The sequence below is a fragment of the Pithys albifrons genome, chromosome 1, assembly GCF_047495875.1.
Source record: "Pithys albifrons albifrons isolate INPA30051 chromosome 1, PitAlb_v1, whole genome shotgun sequence".
Taxonomy (NCBI): Eukaryota; Metazoa; Chordata; class Aves; order Passeriformes; family Thamnophilidae; genus Pithys; species Pithys albifrons.
This window is the reverse complement of record NC_092458.1, coordinates 34,819,794-34,834,329: the sequence shown is the minus strand read 5'-3', so window position 1 is coordinate 34,834,329 and position 14,536 is coordinate 34,819,794. Positions and strand designations below refer to the sequence as shown.

At 39.9% G+C, this 14,536-nt stretch overlaps 1 protein-coding gene across 2 annotated transcripts in view; it reads right to left on the bottom strand.

The window, feature by feature from the left end:
- UGGT2 (UDP-glucose glycoprotein glucosyltransferase 2) overlaps window positions 1–14,240 on the bottom strand; it is an 88,600-nt gene extending 74,360 nt beyond the window's left edge. For both annotated transcript variants that reach the window (XM_071549358.1, XM_071549368.1), the window contains exons 1-4: window positions 14,065–14,240; window positions 11,709–11,791; window positions 3,029–3,159; window positions 1,795–1,907 (exon numbers count right to left, since the gene is read on the bottom strand). In XM_071549358.1, the coding sequence (XP_071405459.1) occupies window positions 1,795–1,907; window positions 3,029–3,159; window positions 11,709–11,791; window positions 14,065–14,216 (479 nt within the window). In that variant the 5' untranslated portion in view covers window positions 14,217–14,240. The remainder of the gene's footprint in view (window positions 1–1,794; window positions 1,908–3,028; window positions 3,160–11,708; window positions 11,792–14,064) is intronic.
- Window positions 14,241–14,536: the final 296 nt, after the last annotated feature.

Below are 14,536 nucleotides of genomic sequence, written 5' to 3'. Positions count from 1 at the left end.
GATCTCTTCACAAAGGACAGAGTAAAAGTATGACTGGTTTAGAGGACCCAACAGCAAGATAGTACATTGTCCCATGTATCAGTTGTTCACCATATGGAAAAGATAGAACAGCAGTCTAGCCTTCTCTATATCACTGAGGCTAAATATGTCCTGCAGAAGTAAAAAGCATCTGCTACTCAGAGTACAAATGGAAATAATAGTGGAAACAATTATCTGAACATGTGAAAGTGAACATGTTTCCCTTGAGGTCTAGCTCCAGAAACTCTAAATATTTGAGTGACACAACTACTTCTGGGGTGGAGAGGAGAGGAAATTTATCAAGATTTTCTCCCTGCAACTCTGAAGGTTGTAAAGTGACTGGTGCATGCAAAACTATCAAAAGTACAAGACCAAATGAACAGAAAAAACTTCAGTTTTGTTGCACATTTTTAAAGCTAATGAGTTCTAGAAGTCTAACTCTCTCAATTCTGACTAATTCAGAGTTCTGTAGTTTAGTATTGTGATTTTCCAGAGTCCTGTGAATTTTCGAATAGTACCTCTGAAATGGACAATGTGCTGAATCCAGTTAACTGCTTTAAGGATGACTATATTCAGATACTGTGATAGAATGTTAAGGTCTTATGATGCTTTAATGTATGACCACAAGAATTCAACAGTATTTTATATTATTTGTACTATGTTTTTGGCTTTTATCTAAGAAAGTGAGAGACATTTGTTGGCAGAATGTAACAGTTAAAAATGGGACATTACGAACTAGACCATGAATTGTTTTCGCAAAAACCTTGGCTACTGAATAAGTAAAAGACAATGATTTAGTATGTTATAATTGTATCAATAGACTTAGAATACATCATAAATCACATATGTGGAACACAAAATTGTTCTCAGAAGCAACCAACCACAAAGAGACAGGTTTATAGGTTTTCAGGTCTTTTCCCTGCAATTTATACTTGACAGAAAGCAAAATCCAAGAAATAAACCCTACTAAATCATCTCTCGGCTCTGCATATCTCCATGCAGTGGCTGAGGGTATGAACACTAAATGTGTATTATGGTGCCCTTGGCCACTGCAGGAAAAAAAACCACCAAAGAAAAAATGTTACACACAGGTCTTGAAAAAACAAATTAATACTTCTTTATTTTTTAATGGAGATTAAACATTATGCTTTCACTGTTTTGTTATTTTGATAGGTTCTGCATATTTTACTTCACAGCCGAAATTAATTCTGGGCTGATGCTAGTTGCCACAGGACAGAGCCTCCAGAAAGGCTTGATTGGTGCAAGGTCTAGCACAAGGTGAAGAAAGATTATGCCAGCTGAATTGGATTCCTTTTCCACTCCTGTGCCAAGCCCTTGAAATCCAGAAAACCTCAAGTGCAATGGCACTGACTACATGGAAAAGTCTGTGGGCATAGTACTAGCTCCGATGTATGAAATTTTGAATTTGTATAGAAAGTACACTGTAACTATCCCATGTTAAAAACTTAATAAAACCCCAAGGAAATACAAAATTATCCATGTAATTAGAGGACCAAAGCGCTATGATTTTAAAACTCTACTTAATCCATAATTGAAGAATTCTCACACCATGAAGCATTTAAAATATTGCAAAACCAAAATAACATACACTTTGAATGGGTATGTTTTTAAAGATCCAGTAAACTGGGATTTTTGGGCTTGGCATTATCAAGTAAGAGGAACATAAAATTCTAAAGTACTACAACTTTACATGCAATAACACATTTTTCTCTTTAGTAATCTATTTTTCCTCTTAAAACAAATCATTGTATTTACCTCTTGGTCGCCTTCTTCAGCAGCTTTTTTATTTCATTAGTCTTACAGGTGTGCTTCCCATGGATAACCACAAATGCACTGCAGCCTTCTGGTGCAGGTTCATCAGCTGCAATCTAATATTTCAACAATTATACTCAACCAGAAAGCTTTGATTGCACTTCAACTTAAACTCACATCCCTTTGATTAAAATAACTCAACAGCTGCCATTAAGTTGTGTTTCTAATTAAGCCCATTCAAAACTGGGTATATATGAAAAAAAATTAGAAGATTAAGACCTTATAACCTTTGTGAGGTATCTATCAAATACAGTCATACTCAAGAAAATACAAGTCCATTCATGTTCTGTAAAGACAGGGCTGAGAAATCTCCTTTATAAGCTGAAATCACAGCCTGTACTCTGAGATATTTTTAATTTTAGTTGCTATCAGCAATCACATTAATGTACAAAGATCAGACTTCTGAACTAATAAATTCCAAACAATTAATGACAATTTTTCGTTTTCTGTCTCACCCCCTGCTTTTTTTTTTCCAAAATCTATTCAGCTGTGTAAACTGGGAATCATTTGACTGCATGTCAGTTAATCCAGATTCACAAGCCAAAAGATGAAAGTGAAAAGATGTGAGTCTGAGACTAGGATATTCCTCCAAAGATTACTTGCAAGACTCCCTAAAACTTTATTACAGCTTATTACCTTTCAGAGACACGGATTTCTCACTATATCTTGAAGATGGTATTGCTAAAAGGAGAAGGAGCAGTTTTAGGGCTTAGAAGCAGAGTGAATTTATGGCCTCCCACTTTTTTGTTAATAAAGTAGGTACTTATTTCCTTTATTTTTCAACCTTTCAAATACAAAAATCACAAGAGATGAGAAATCCACTAAATAACTAATATCAATTGCTTGAAGCTATGAGAAGCCTTCTAATTTGAGTATGCCTGAATTCCTAAAGGATTATTTAAAGCAATGCAAAAAATCCCCACAACCTGACTTGTAAAAAATCAACAACTGCAAAAAATTCTACCCTGCAAGTAATGTTATCCATACAACTGAACATCAGTAATTTACTCCTATCAATATAACCAGCTTATAAAGTATCACCTCTATAAATGGATCATGTTTGATTCCAAATAATATTGGCATTTATTTTACTGAACTGTAACAATGAACATTCCATACTCTGTAGCCAAAACACCACACTGAATTATGTACCAAATATATCAGATAATATAGTCACCTGCTGGAACATCTGAACAGTTGGAGAATAAGCCCGTATGGAAAGTGCAAACTTCAACAGATTGATTTGCAAATTGGATAAAAATTGTCCTGCTTTTTTCAAGATTAAATTATAATAGGAATACTCTGAATCTGTTGAAATAGAAGAAAAACACAAGACAAACTTTTAGTATTTAGCTACAGATGTTGTGGTATATCTACCCAGGCTACATAATAGGCAAACATGAATGCTAGGAATGTTCAGCAGGTCAAAAATCTTGCATGTTGTCCACTTATAATTGCTTCCTTTATTACCAATCTAAAGGCCTAATACAGCACAAATACAAGAAAGCAGAGCTCAATAGCACTAGTTATTATCTAAATTTGCAGCAATACAAAAATCCACTCAATACAATAATGGCTCTCTGAAGACCCATATGGCAAGCTCTGAATAGAGTTTATTCCTTCATTTCTTTGTCAAACTAATGGCAGCCTTTTAACACAAATATTCAAGGATATTTACTTTCAACCAGCATTGTTTCACAAATAATTTCCTTGCATTTAGCCTTGAAACACTCCAACTATCCACCTATATAAATAAAAATCTTCCAAAGGTGTCATTCTTTGGGCTACTCTCATATAATCTATTTCTTTTTACAAATATGTGATAGAGTATTAGAATAGATGCAACATAAGAAGTAGTTCCCCTCTACCTGCATATTTTGTCTTTTCAAGGTCAAAATTAGGACTCCAAGTAAGAAGGTAGGTGGATGGAGCCCAGGAACGACACGAGCGATAATAGAGAACATTGGCTGAAAAGAATTACCTTAATTTCTCATTCTAAAGGCATATTCAGTTTTCCTAACTAAGCACCTCCTATCGTCTCATTTTCCTCTTCACAACCCTGTCATAGTTGTAAAAAAAAATTCTTTTGCTCTTAAAGCCTTGAGTATCTCCTTTCTGCCTTCTCCTTCTTAAAATTCATTATTTAGTAAGGCTGAGTTTGCTGTAATTCACTAGGAAAAAAAAAAGATTATAAAAGTGTATAATCTCCATTTCAAGAAAGCTCCTTTCCATAAATTCTATATGATGTCCTGGTCCTAGCTGGGACAGAGTTAATTTTCTTCCTGGTAGCTGGTACAGTGCTGTGTTTTGGATTCAGCATGAGAATAACACTGATAATGCATTGATGTTTTAGTTGTGGCTAAGTAGTGCTTACCTTAAGACAAGGACTTTTCAGTTTCCCAAGCTCTGTCAGCATGGAAGTATACAAGAAGCCAGAAGGGAGCATGCCCAGGAGAAGCTGACCCAAGTTGGCCAAAGGGCTATTCCAAACCATAGAACACCATGCTCAGTTTATAAACTGGGAGGAGTTGGCCAGGAGCCACTGATTCCTGCTCATGGATGGGCTGGACATCAGTCAATGGGTGGTAAGCAACTGTATCATGCACCACTTGTTCCTCTCTCTCTCTCTTTTTCCTATTAATATTATTTTCCTATAAATATTATTTTACTTCTTTTCTATTATTAAACTGTTCTTATCTCAACCCATGGGTTTTACCTTTTTCCATCTCTCTTCCTCATCTCACTGAGGGGAGACAGAGAGGAGGACTGAGAGGTACTGAGTTGCTGCCTGGGGTTAAACATCAACATACGATTGTTACTGTCTTACATTAAATTCAGTGGATGAAAAACCCATCTATGTTTTCTGTACCTGCACAGCCCTAGCAGAACTCAAATTACATGTCTTGTGAGGAGCAGCTGATGGAGTTGGGGCTGTTTAGCCTGGAGAAAAGGAGGCTCAGGGATGACCTTATCACTCCCTGCAACTACCTGAAAGGACGTTATAGCCAGGTGAGGGTTGCCCTCTTCTTTCAGGCAACCAGTGATAGGACAGAAGGAAATGGCCTCAAGCTGCACCAGGGGAGGTTCATGCTGCACATCAGGAAGAATTTCTTCACTGAAAGCGTGGGTAAGCAATGAGCTGACCCTGGAGATGGTGAAGTCACCACCCCTGCAGGTGTTCAAGAAATGACGGGATGTGGCACTTGGTGCTATGGTTTAGTTGGACAAGTGGTGATCAGTCCAAGGTTGGATTCTGTCTGAGAGGTCTGTTCCAACTCTAATGATTCTATGATTCTAAATAAGATAAATCTGGCTTTACACATTCTAAGCAATGAATGTAAAAATTTGGAAGCAGCAAATTCTTCCAGACTGAAATGTTTTTTTCAATAACTATACTTTCAAATTTTCTTCACATTATCTCTACAAAAATAAAAATTAAATCTGAAACTTCTGCTTTTCCACTCAGCCCCAAATAATCATCTGTTGAAGACAATGAAGAGCTATTAAATATACAATTCTAAAGATACTGCCTTAATAAAATATTTTTACCTAAAGTCTTTAAATTCTCTGGCTTCCAAATTCCAGCTGTGCTCTCACTGTTGTATTTAAAACAGCTGACTTTTTTTTTTCTGGAAGATGATTATGACAATGATGATTTCAACAAGTAAAAAAAGAAAAAAAAAGATAGTTTGCTCTGTGCCTTCAAAAATTATTGTATAGCATTGACAAGGCCACATTTACCCAATCATGCATCCATTGCCACTACTGCAACTTCTATTAATGCTGCTGGCTTCATTCAGAATACAACTGTACTTTAAACCTCAGCAAGATAAAATAATCCAATAGGATACACCTAATGCAAAACCAGTTTTTACAGAATCACACAGAATATTCTGAGTTGGAAGCAACCCACAAGGATCATCCAGTCCAACTCTTAAGTGAGTGGCCTATACAGGGAGTGAACCCTGATCCTGGTGTTTTGAGCACCATGCTCTAACCAACTGAGGTCTCAGTTAATCAGAACTATGGTTTCAGTTTTGCAAATTATTTTCACACAGTAATTGTATCCTAGAAACTTGATCACTACTTGCCCTCCAAGCTCATTTTAATGTGCTACTCTATGCCAAAGAGCAGAAGTCATAAATTTCCCAGGATGTTACAGGGAGTCACAAAGAACTCAATTTTTTTTGGTTATAAAATACTGCATGAGAGCATATTGCTACTAAATAATTAACAAAATGGATTTAAAAATAAATGAGACCACATTAATAGGATACAACTCCAGACTTCACATATCTGAATGCACATGAGCTATGTATCTGTACAATTTCATTCCAGCCACGAGAGATGGAGCCCAGCAGCCAAGAAAACCTGAAAGGCTATTTAGCTCACTCTAAAGATGCTTTAATTTGTCAGCTGAATAGTTCTCTCAGCTCTTGTAGCCAAATTGATTAGATTGACTATAGCAAGAACTGATTGATTAGATTGACTGCAGCAAGAACTGAACAGCTTGCTAAGCAGACTCACATTTAAATGCTGACATTTATGATCCATGATCTACAGCAGTGTATTTCATCACAGGTAAGTTAAAATCATTTAAAACAGACAACCAGGGCAGTCACAAATGGAAACAAAAAGTTTGTATCACAGCTCCTCAGACCTCATGCACACACAGCACAAAATTGATCTGAATATATGCTGGTGACCCATATAAGAATTCAAATTACTGAGGCACAGGAGGAAGGGAGAGTAAACCTAAGCGACATAATTAATCAGAAAAACCACTGTGTGGTGGGATCATTATTTTGAGGGATGGAATTATGGTGATTGTTCCAACTGCATAGATGTGTATATCTGTATCCACAGATCAGATAGGGAATTAGAGATCCCAGGTAATGGCAGTTCAGGATATCACTGGCCAGTCACATCTCTATGACATTCAAAAACCAAGTAGAGAGGGAATATTTTATTGCATCATTAGTAGAGAAGTACCACGCGTGTGAAACTGACTCCTCTTGAATGTTTAAGGTTGATACACACATAAAAAATATTTATCTAGTTTAGCTGTGAATAATGTGTAGTGTTCTAGATTACAACAAATAATTCCCATGACTGTTATTTACATGTAATATACTGTTACATTTTTTCAGAGAAAATAATTTTCCTAGAGAAAATATGTTAATTTGTTGGTTTTGTTTTGTTTTTAATATGTATTTATGAGGCTGCTGAAATTCAATATATAAACTGAAGCACTCGGGAAGACAGTAAACACTCAAGGGATAATTAGTCGGCAGGGAACTGGCTACTTACCTTCACTCTGTGTTCACAAATTAACCTTTAGAGATATAAAAGCAGCAGCAAGTTTAAAATGCCATATTTAGCTTTTTGTAACTGCTGGTTTGAATATGAAATTTTTTTAGCTTTGATTTCTTTGTAACTTACCTGCAGCCCAAAACAGCACCATTTGCATTTCCAAATATTTCACAAGCCTGGCAGAAAGTGTGTAGACATACATACTTTGTCCACATTACCTGGTTTGTCCACACTACCTGGAGACCTTGCTCTAATTTAATACAGTGTACCCCATCACTAACTTTTTGATGTTTTCAATAGGGTATAATCAGAATCATGCTCAAGTTGATTCAAATTCATATTTAAAAAAAAGGTTAAAATCACCAAATACATCACCGGACTAAATGATTTACCAAATTCCACACACATAGTTCCTACCAAATTTAAATTGCTACATATATCATAGCTAAATAGATTATTAATAGACCTAATTTGTTAAGACTGAGTATTTTAAGTGAGCAAATTATCAACAGACATTCATTTGATTATTCTAAATTTAAAACCACGAGTTCTGAGAGCTGTTAAAAAACAGACTGAAAATCACCTAAGGAATTATTTAAAAGAAAAACCCCTAAAAACACCATATTTGATTTTTTAAGTTCCCTTTTAGCTTTAATACTTCATGACTTTTCTAAAATTCAAAAATATGTTGGGACACAAATCTATCATCCAATTCCTCTATAAACCCAGACTTTCAGCTTCAAATTCAGTAATTCTTTACCTTCTATGGAAACATTTCTATTCAAAAAAACAATGTTTTTATTTTCTGCTTATTCATCCTATCTACTGTTGGTAAGACTCAGAGAAGAATGGAAAAGTCAATCACCTCATCTAAGCCTTTTAAAGCCAGATCCTTTAATTTACTAAAGTAGCTGTTGTTACATGAGTTTTAATGCACCATGAACATTCCCCTACGTCAATGCATCCTGACATGCACAGCTAAGACAGAATCCATTCCACACCATACAGAGAACCATCTTCTTCTCAGAGGTGAACAGTTACGCACCTCTCAGTAACTGTGCCGCTCCAATACTGCAGTTCTTCAGTCATTCACTCACTCAAGCTGATCATTTTATTGCAAACATCTAATGCAGACTTCACTACTAAAAGTGACTTAACTATTGCTGGATACATACGATGTTCATATTATTTCCACTTTATACTTCACATGCTGACTTCAGTAAGACAGTCTTAAGTTGGAAGAATCAATATGGATGTGATTTAGTCATTAAGTATGTATGGCCAGACTTCGCAAACTAGGATTTGGGCAGGGCTCTCCCCACGTGGGTGTGCCCTTCCAGCCTGTGCAGTGGATGTTTTAGGTGAGGCACAGCGTGCACAGAACTGGCCCCACCGTTTAAGTCCCAAGGTCCATCTGCCATGGCCGAGCGAGCTCGGACAGTGACAGTGAAGTCCTCGGGACTGTCACAGCACCTGGTACTGACCGGGGCTGACCCTGAGCATCTGAGATGTGACGGGATGGGATGGCAGGGAGGCATTGAACTGCCAGGGGACGGTCCCCACTGAAACTCGAACTCAGGACCTTGGGATTCAGAGTCCAGAGTGCTCTCCTTTACACCATGGGACCGCCCCCAGTCATTAAATAACCACTTTGCTTTCCTGTAAAACAGAATCTTTCCTTCACATCCTGTTCATGAAGAGCATTGGTTTGCTTACATAAGATTACTCCAACCATGAATTGACTTCTAGTAAAGGCACTTGGTGCCAGAACTTCATATTTTTCTGCATTATCGACATAGGTATGTGTTAGCCATAATGATAAATATACACATCAATTCCTCAATATGCTTAATTGAAGTTAATATTTTAGTCCATTCTCAAGGTTCCCCACTGCTAACATCTAACACTTCACTGGCATGATAGATCATGGAGATCATCCTACTCGTAATTTATGTATTCTAAATCACAGAGTTTATCCAGGTGATGTAGGTATTTAACGAACAGCTGATTTCAACAGACATCTGTGTCACTAATAAAAAATGTCCCTGAAGCTTCAAATTCTATGGAAAGTGTGTCCAAGCAGGCAGAAAAGAGATGGCTGATAAAAAAACCCCTAACACATCATCTAATACAGCAGTCTTGTCTCAAGGTAATAACCCCTGCATCTAAAGTACTCATAGGAAAAAAAATAAGTCAAGTTAAAATTGAGTTCTGGAGGTCACCTCATCCAAACTGTTCAGAGATCTGATTTCAAGGCTGGATTAGGCTGCTCAAGGCCTAATGCAGCAGAGTTTTGAGTATCTCTGTGAATGGAGATTCTGCAGTCTCCTGGGGCAGCCTGTTCCAGTGCCTACCCAACCCCATGGCAGAAGCATTTTCTCTAGTATCTAACCAAAATTTCCATGTTTCAACTCGTGCCCTCTGCTTTTTTTCATAATGCTGTGTACCCTCAAGAAGAGTCTTTTTCCATTTTCTCTATACATTTGTTAGAAAGCTGGTGATACAAGGTCTCTCCTCATAACCTTGAACATTTCTCAGGTTCAATAAAAACCAGTTCTCTGAGCCCTTCCTCATAAGTCTGCTCCAGTTCCCTAACCATTGTGGGAATCTTCACCTACACTTGCTCCAATACTGGACTACTGACTTTTAAGGAGGAGCCCCAACCTGGGGACTTGTAAACCAAGTGTGTAATTTACAAGTGCCACTTAGAGTGGAATAATCACTTTCCTTGACCTGGTGGTTACACTCCTGCTGCTGCAGCCTGGCATGTAGTTGGGTCTTCTCATGCATAATATAATGCAATTCATTGTTTACAAGGATCCCCAGATCTGTTTCTCAAAAACCCCACTTTCTGGTCAGTTAAGTGTCAAGATGACACTGTTGCTGAGATCATTCTGGCCCAGGTATGGGGACTCTAATGTGCCTTTGCTGAATTTCTCAATGTTTCTGTTGGCCTGTCTGCAGCCTGTCAAGGTCCCCCTACCTTTCAGCTTCTCCCAGTTTTGTGTTATTCACAACCTTGTGGAGGGTCACTGTCCTGTGCGGTGACAAAGACCTTAAACAGCATTAGTCAACAACAGTCTGTGCCTCACCTAATGCTACTACCAGCTGACCTCAGGTCAAATTCTGCACCTACTTCCGTTTTCCATGTCCTCGTGCCATTATACAGAATGGCTTTTAGCAGCATTCACCACCTGGGCCTTCTGTCCTCACTGATTCCCTTTTGTTTATACTTCTGACCTCACAATAATTTTTGGGTAGTTGCTTTTTACCCTCTCAGTTGATATCCCACAACTAAAATCACAGTTCTTTGTAAATCTTACGCTTGTACTTTTTCCATTCTAAAGAAATGAAGAGGAAAATACAGGGAGATAGTAAAGTAGAACATCACAACACAAATACACATCATGAAATAATAAGCAGCAAAGTCATGTTTAACAAGTGGGACTCTGTTCCTTTCCAAGTCATCTTTCAAGTCTATTTGCTGTTTCTGGCACTGCTGAGCACTCAAATAACGTTTTCACTGGACACCACAGACTTTTTACCTTGTTTTCAGTGGGTCATAATTGTTGAAACATTGTTTCTCAAGTTTTCTCTCCCCTACATACAGCAATTTTCATGTACCTTCATTTCCCACTGCCATCTTCTGCATGACATTTCTACAATTTGTTAGCTTTTGGCTACTGATTTAACATTCAATTTCTTTGAAGTCTCTTCTAGTGGTGGTGTTGGGTACTCACCCTCATGCCTGAAGAGTAGGAGTATCTGAAGTAAAGACCAAAGTGAAACATCCGTATCTTGTTTTGAAGCTTTTTTTTTACCTTGTACATCTGTTGACCTACCAAGCAGATCTAATATTGACCAACTTGGAGTAAAGCCTACTAAGTCTCTGATTTTTCCTTACCATGAAAAATTTTCTAGTAAACTGCTCTCCAAGGTATCTTCTGGGGTAGTTTTTTTATGCTTTTGCTGGATTTTATGCCTTGTTCTTCTCTCCAAATTTCTAAAAACTTAGTATTTGTTTCTCTAATAATGCGAGGTATTTTTAATCCTATTTTGTCAGTGATAAAACATTATTCTAAAACAGCAGTATTGATGCCAGAAAACAGTCTCTATATCATCTACAAGTATTAAACCTTTTCTGGTAATTCTTTTAATTTTTTTTCTTTAGCTAGCCTTCTCAATTTAGTTATTTTGGGACTCTCCCCTACAACCATCCACCTTGCAGAAAACATGAAGTCTCAATACCCTATAAGGTCTTGCTGAGTCATGTAGGCAGACAGGTATATTTAAGCTTTAATCTTTACATTCCTGTTCCATATTGTAAGAGCAGTTCAGTCCATCTTGTCTTCGCTTTTTTTTAAAGTCCTCTACAGGCATTGCTCTCAGAGAAAACATGCTACAACCTTCTGAAAGAAAACTATCTCATAAGCAATAATGGAAGAGTTAGGCTTGACACACAAAAAACTAGTTAATATGTTATGTCTTAAAGGTAAATACAGAACAAGATGATATATTAAAAACTAGCATGCTGTTTAACTTACCTCCCTGCTTATAAACTGTTAATTCCCGTACAGTTTCCAAGAACTGCCAAAATTTCTCATTACCATCTTCTGCAATAAATTCACTGTTTAAAAATAAAAATGAATTGTCCATAGGTTGAATTTGTCCAAAGATGCACCACAGTAAAAACATTCAGTTATTTAAAATAATAAATACCCAGCAGCAAACAAGCATTACATACTCATTGACCTTCTAACATCTCCATGGCATAAAAAACTGAACAGAGTTGCATTTTGGTTAAGAGATTTTGGACAAAGTCCTACCATCCAAACTCAACAATCAGAGCTGTAAAACATGCAGACTATTCTCTTGATACAGAAAAATCCAAAAATTTTCACTTTATTTTTTCACAGGGATTCCAATATACAGTTAAAAATAAAATCAATTCAACACACAAACCTTATTAAATAGGGGCTAAATATACAAGTAAGAACACACACTCTGTCAGGTTATAGTTTTGCATTAAATTACAGGCTTTCATCAATGACAATGTCTGCTTTGCTATGTGGAGGGGAGACTGTCAATCTCTGAAATGGGTTAATTCTTACAAAGCCTAAAAGGTAAGGTTTGCTTTGTTCCAATTATGATTCTTTTTTTCAAACTGAAAGAGGTGAAAATTAGGTTAAATATACAAATGAAATTCTTTACTGTGAGGGTGGTAAGGCACTGGAACAGGTTCCCCAAAGAAACTGTGCATATCCCATCCCTGGAAGTGTTTGAGGCCAGGTTGGACGGGGTTTTGAACAACCTGGTCTAGTGGAAAGTGTCCCTGCCCATGGCAGGGAGGATGGAACCAGATGATCTTTAAACAAAGATCCCTTCCAACCCAAACCATTCTGTGAGCCTATAACTTACTGGTAACACTTTTAAGTTTTGTGGGTCTCCTTAGGTTAACATCAGTTGCTTTTTTCCCCCCTGCTCATGTCAGCCAAAAACTTGCATTTGCTAGCATGAGTGAATTGTTTTCTAATCTTTACTTTGGAAGTTTGCCTCTCCTTTGATTACAGAGGCTTGCAGTTCTCCCTTTCATGGGAGTTCTCCAACAGCAGCAAGCAAGTTCAAAAACAAAATAAATTTAAGCCAAACAGGCAGGGGAGCCATAAGTACATAAAACTGGAAAACGTTTCACTTCCTATTGTGAATCACAGAACAGTTTGGGTTGGAAGGGACCTTAATGATCATCCAGTTCTAGGCCCACTGCCCTGGGCAGAGATACTTTCCTCCAGACCAGGTTGCTCAGAGCTCCACTCAACCTGGCCTGGAGCACTTCCAGAGATGGGGCATCCATCACTTTTCTGGGCAACCTGTTTCAGTGTCTCACCACCCTCACAGTAAAGAATTTCTTCCTTCTATCTAATCTAAACATACTTTGTTTCAGTTTGAATTCATTCCCCCTTGTCCTGTCCCTTGTCAAAAGTGCCTCTCCATCTTTCCTGTAGGTTCCTTCAGGTACTGGAAGGCCAAATTTAGGTCACCCCTAAGCCTTCTTTTCTCCAGGTTCAAGCTATCATGTAAGTTAACAATACCTTTTTTAAAAAGGCACATTTTACTACTACAGCTTCACATCTTCCCAATACTTTTAAAACCACTTGATGAACGTGTAAAGGCTACTTAGGGTGAGGTGAAGAGATCCCCTTAGTCAGAACAAGGCAGGGATTGTGCAGATTGGCCCACTGCATCTCCTCCACCCGTATGGCCAAACCTCACGAACGCAGATTTGGGCAGGGCTCTCCCCACGTGGGTGTGCCCTCCCAGGCTGTGCAGTGGATGTTTTAGGTGAGGCACAGCATGCACAGAACTGGCCCCACCGTTTAAGTCCTGAGGTCCATCTGCCACGACCGAGCGAGCTCGGACAGTGACAGTGAAGTCCTCGGGACTGTCACAGCACCCGGTACTGACCGGGGCTGACCCTACTGGGCATCCGTGATGTGACGGGATGGGATGGCAGGGAGGCATTGAACTGCCAGGAGACGGTCCATACTGAGACTCGAACTCAGGACCTTGGGATTCAGAGTTCAGAGTGCTCTCCATTACAGCACGGGCCACCTGCAAAGTGCCTGAGCAAGTCCCATACGAAGCAGCAGGAGCGGCTTGGAGAGTGTGAGAGTGTGAGCCGGCCCGCAGGGTACTGCAGGGGCACAGAACAGCTCAGCCTCACTCCACGGTGCCTCTAACGCACCCTCCGGCAGAGAGAAACGCGGCCACCCCCTCCGCCAGCCGGCATTCCCGCTCAGCGGGGAGCGAAAAGGGAATTCCTGCCTCCTCCTGCCCCCCAGGAGACAGCTGGGGCAGGGACCGCCGCCGGGAGGAGGAGAAAGAGGAGGAGGCTGCACGCACCTCGCCTCCAGCAGCAGCGGGGTCGCCGGCCACTTCGCCGCCAGCCGGGCGGTCACGGGCAGTGAGGAGGCGGCGGGAGCGGCATCGCTGGGGCCGGGCCGGGCGCACAGCAGAGCGAGCAGGAGCGCGACAGACAGCGCCGGGCCCGCCATGGGGAGCAGCGGCAGCGCAGGGGCGCCCGGAGCCAACCCCGCCCGCGCCTCGGGGCCCCGCCCCCGGCTGTGCCGCCCTTCTATTGGTTGCGCCGCGCCCCGCCGCCGGGCCATTGGTCGGCCCCGAGGCTAATCAGCGGCTGACGGCACATAAATAGCGGTCCGCGCGGGCCCGTTCCCTGACACGCGGCGTGGGGGGCGGTGCGTGGGGGGCGCACGCGCGAGAGCGGCCTGAGCTCCGCCGACCTGAGGCGGTGCAGTCCGGGCCCCGAATGTTCAGTTCTGGGCCCCTCAGTTCAGGAAAGATATTGAGGTGCTGT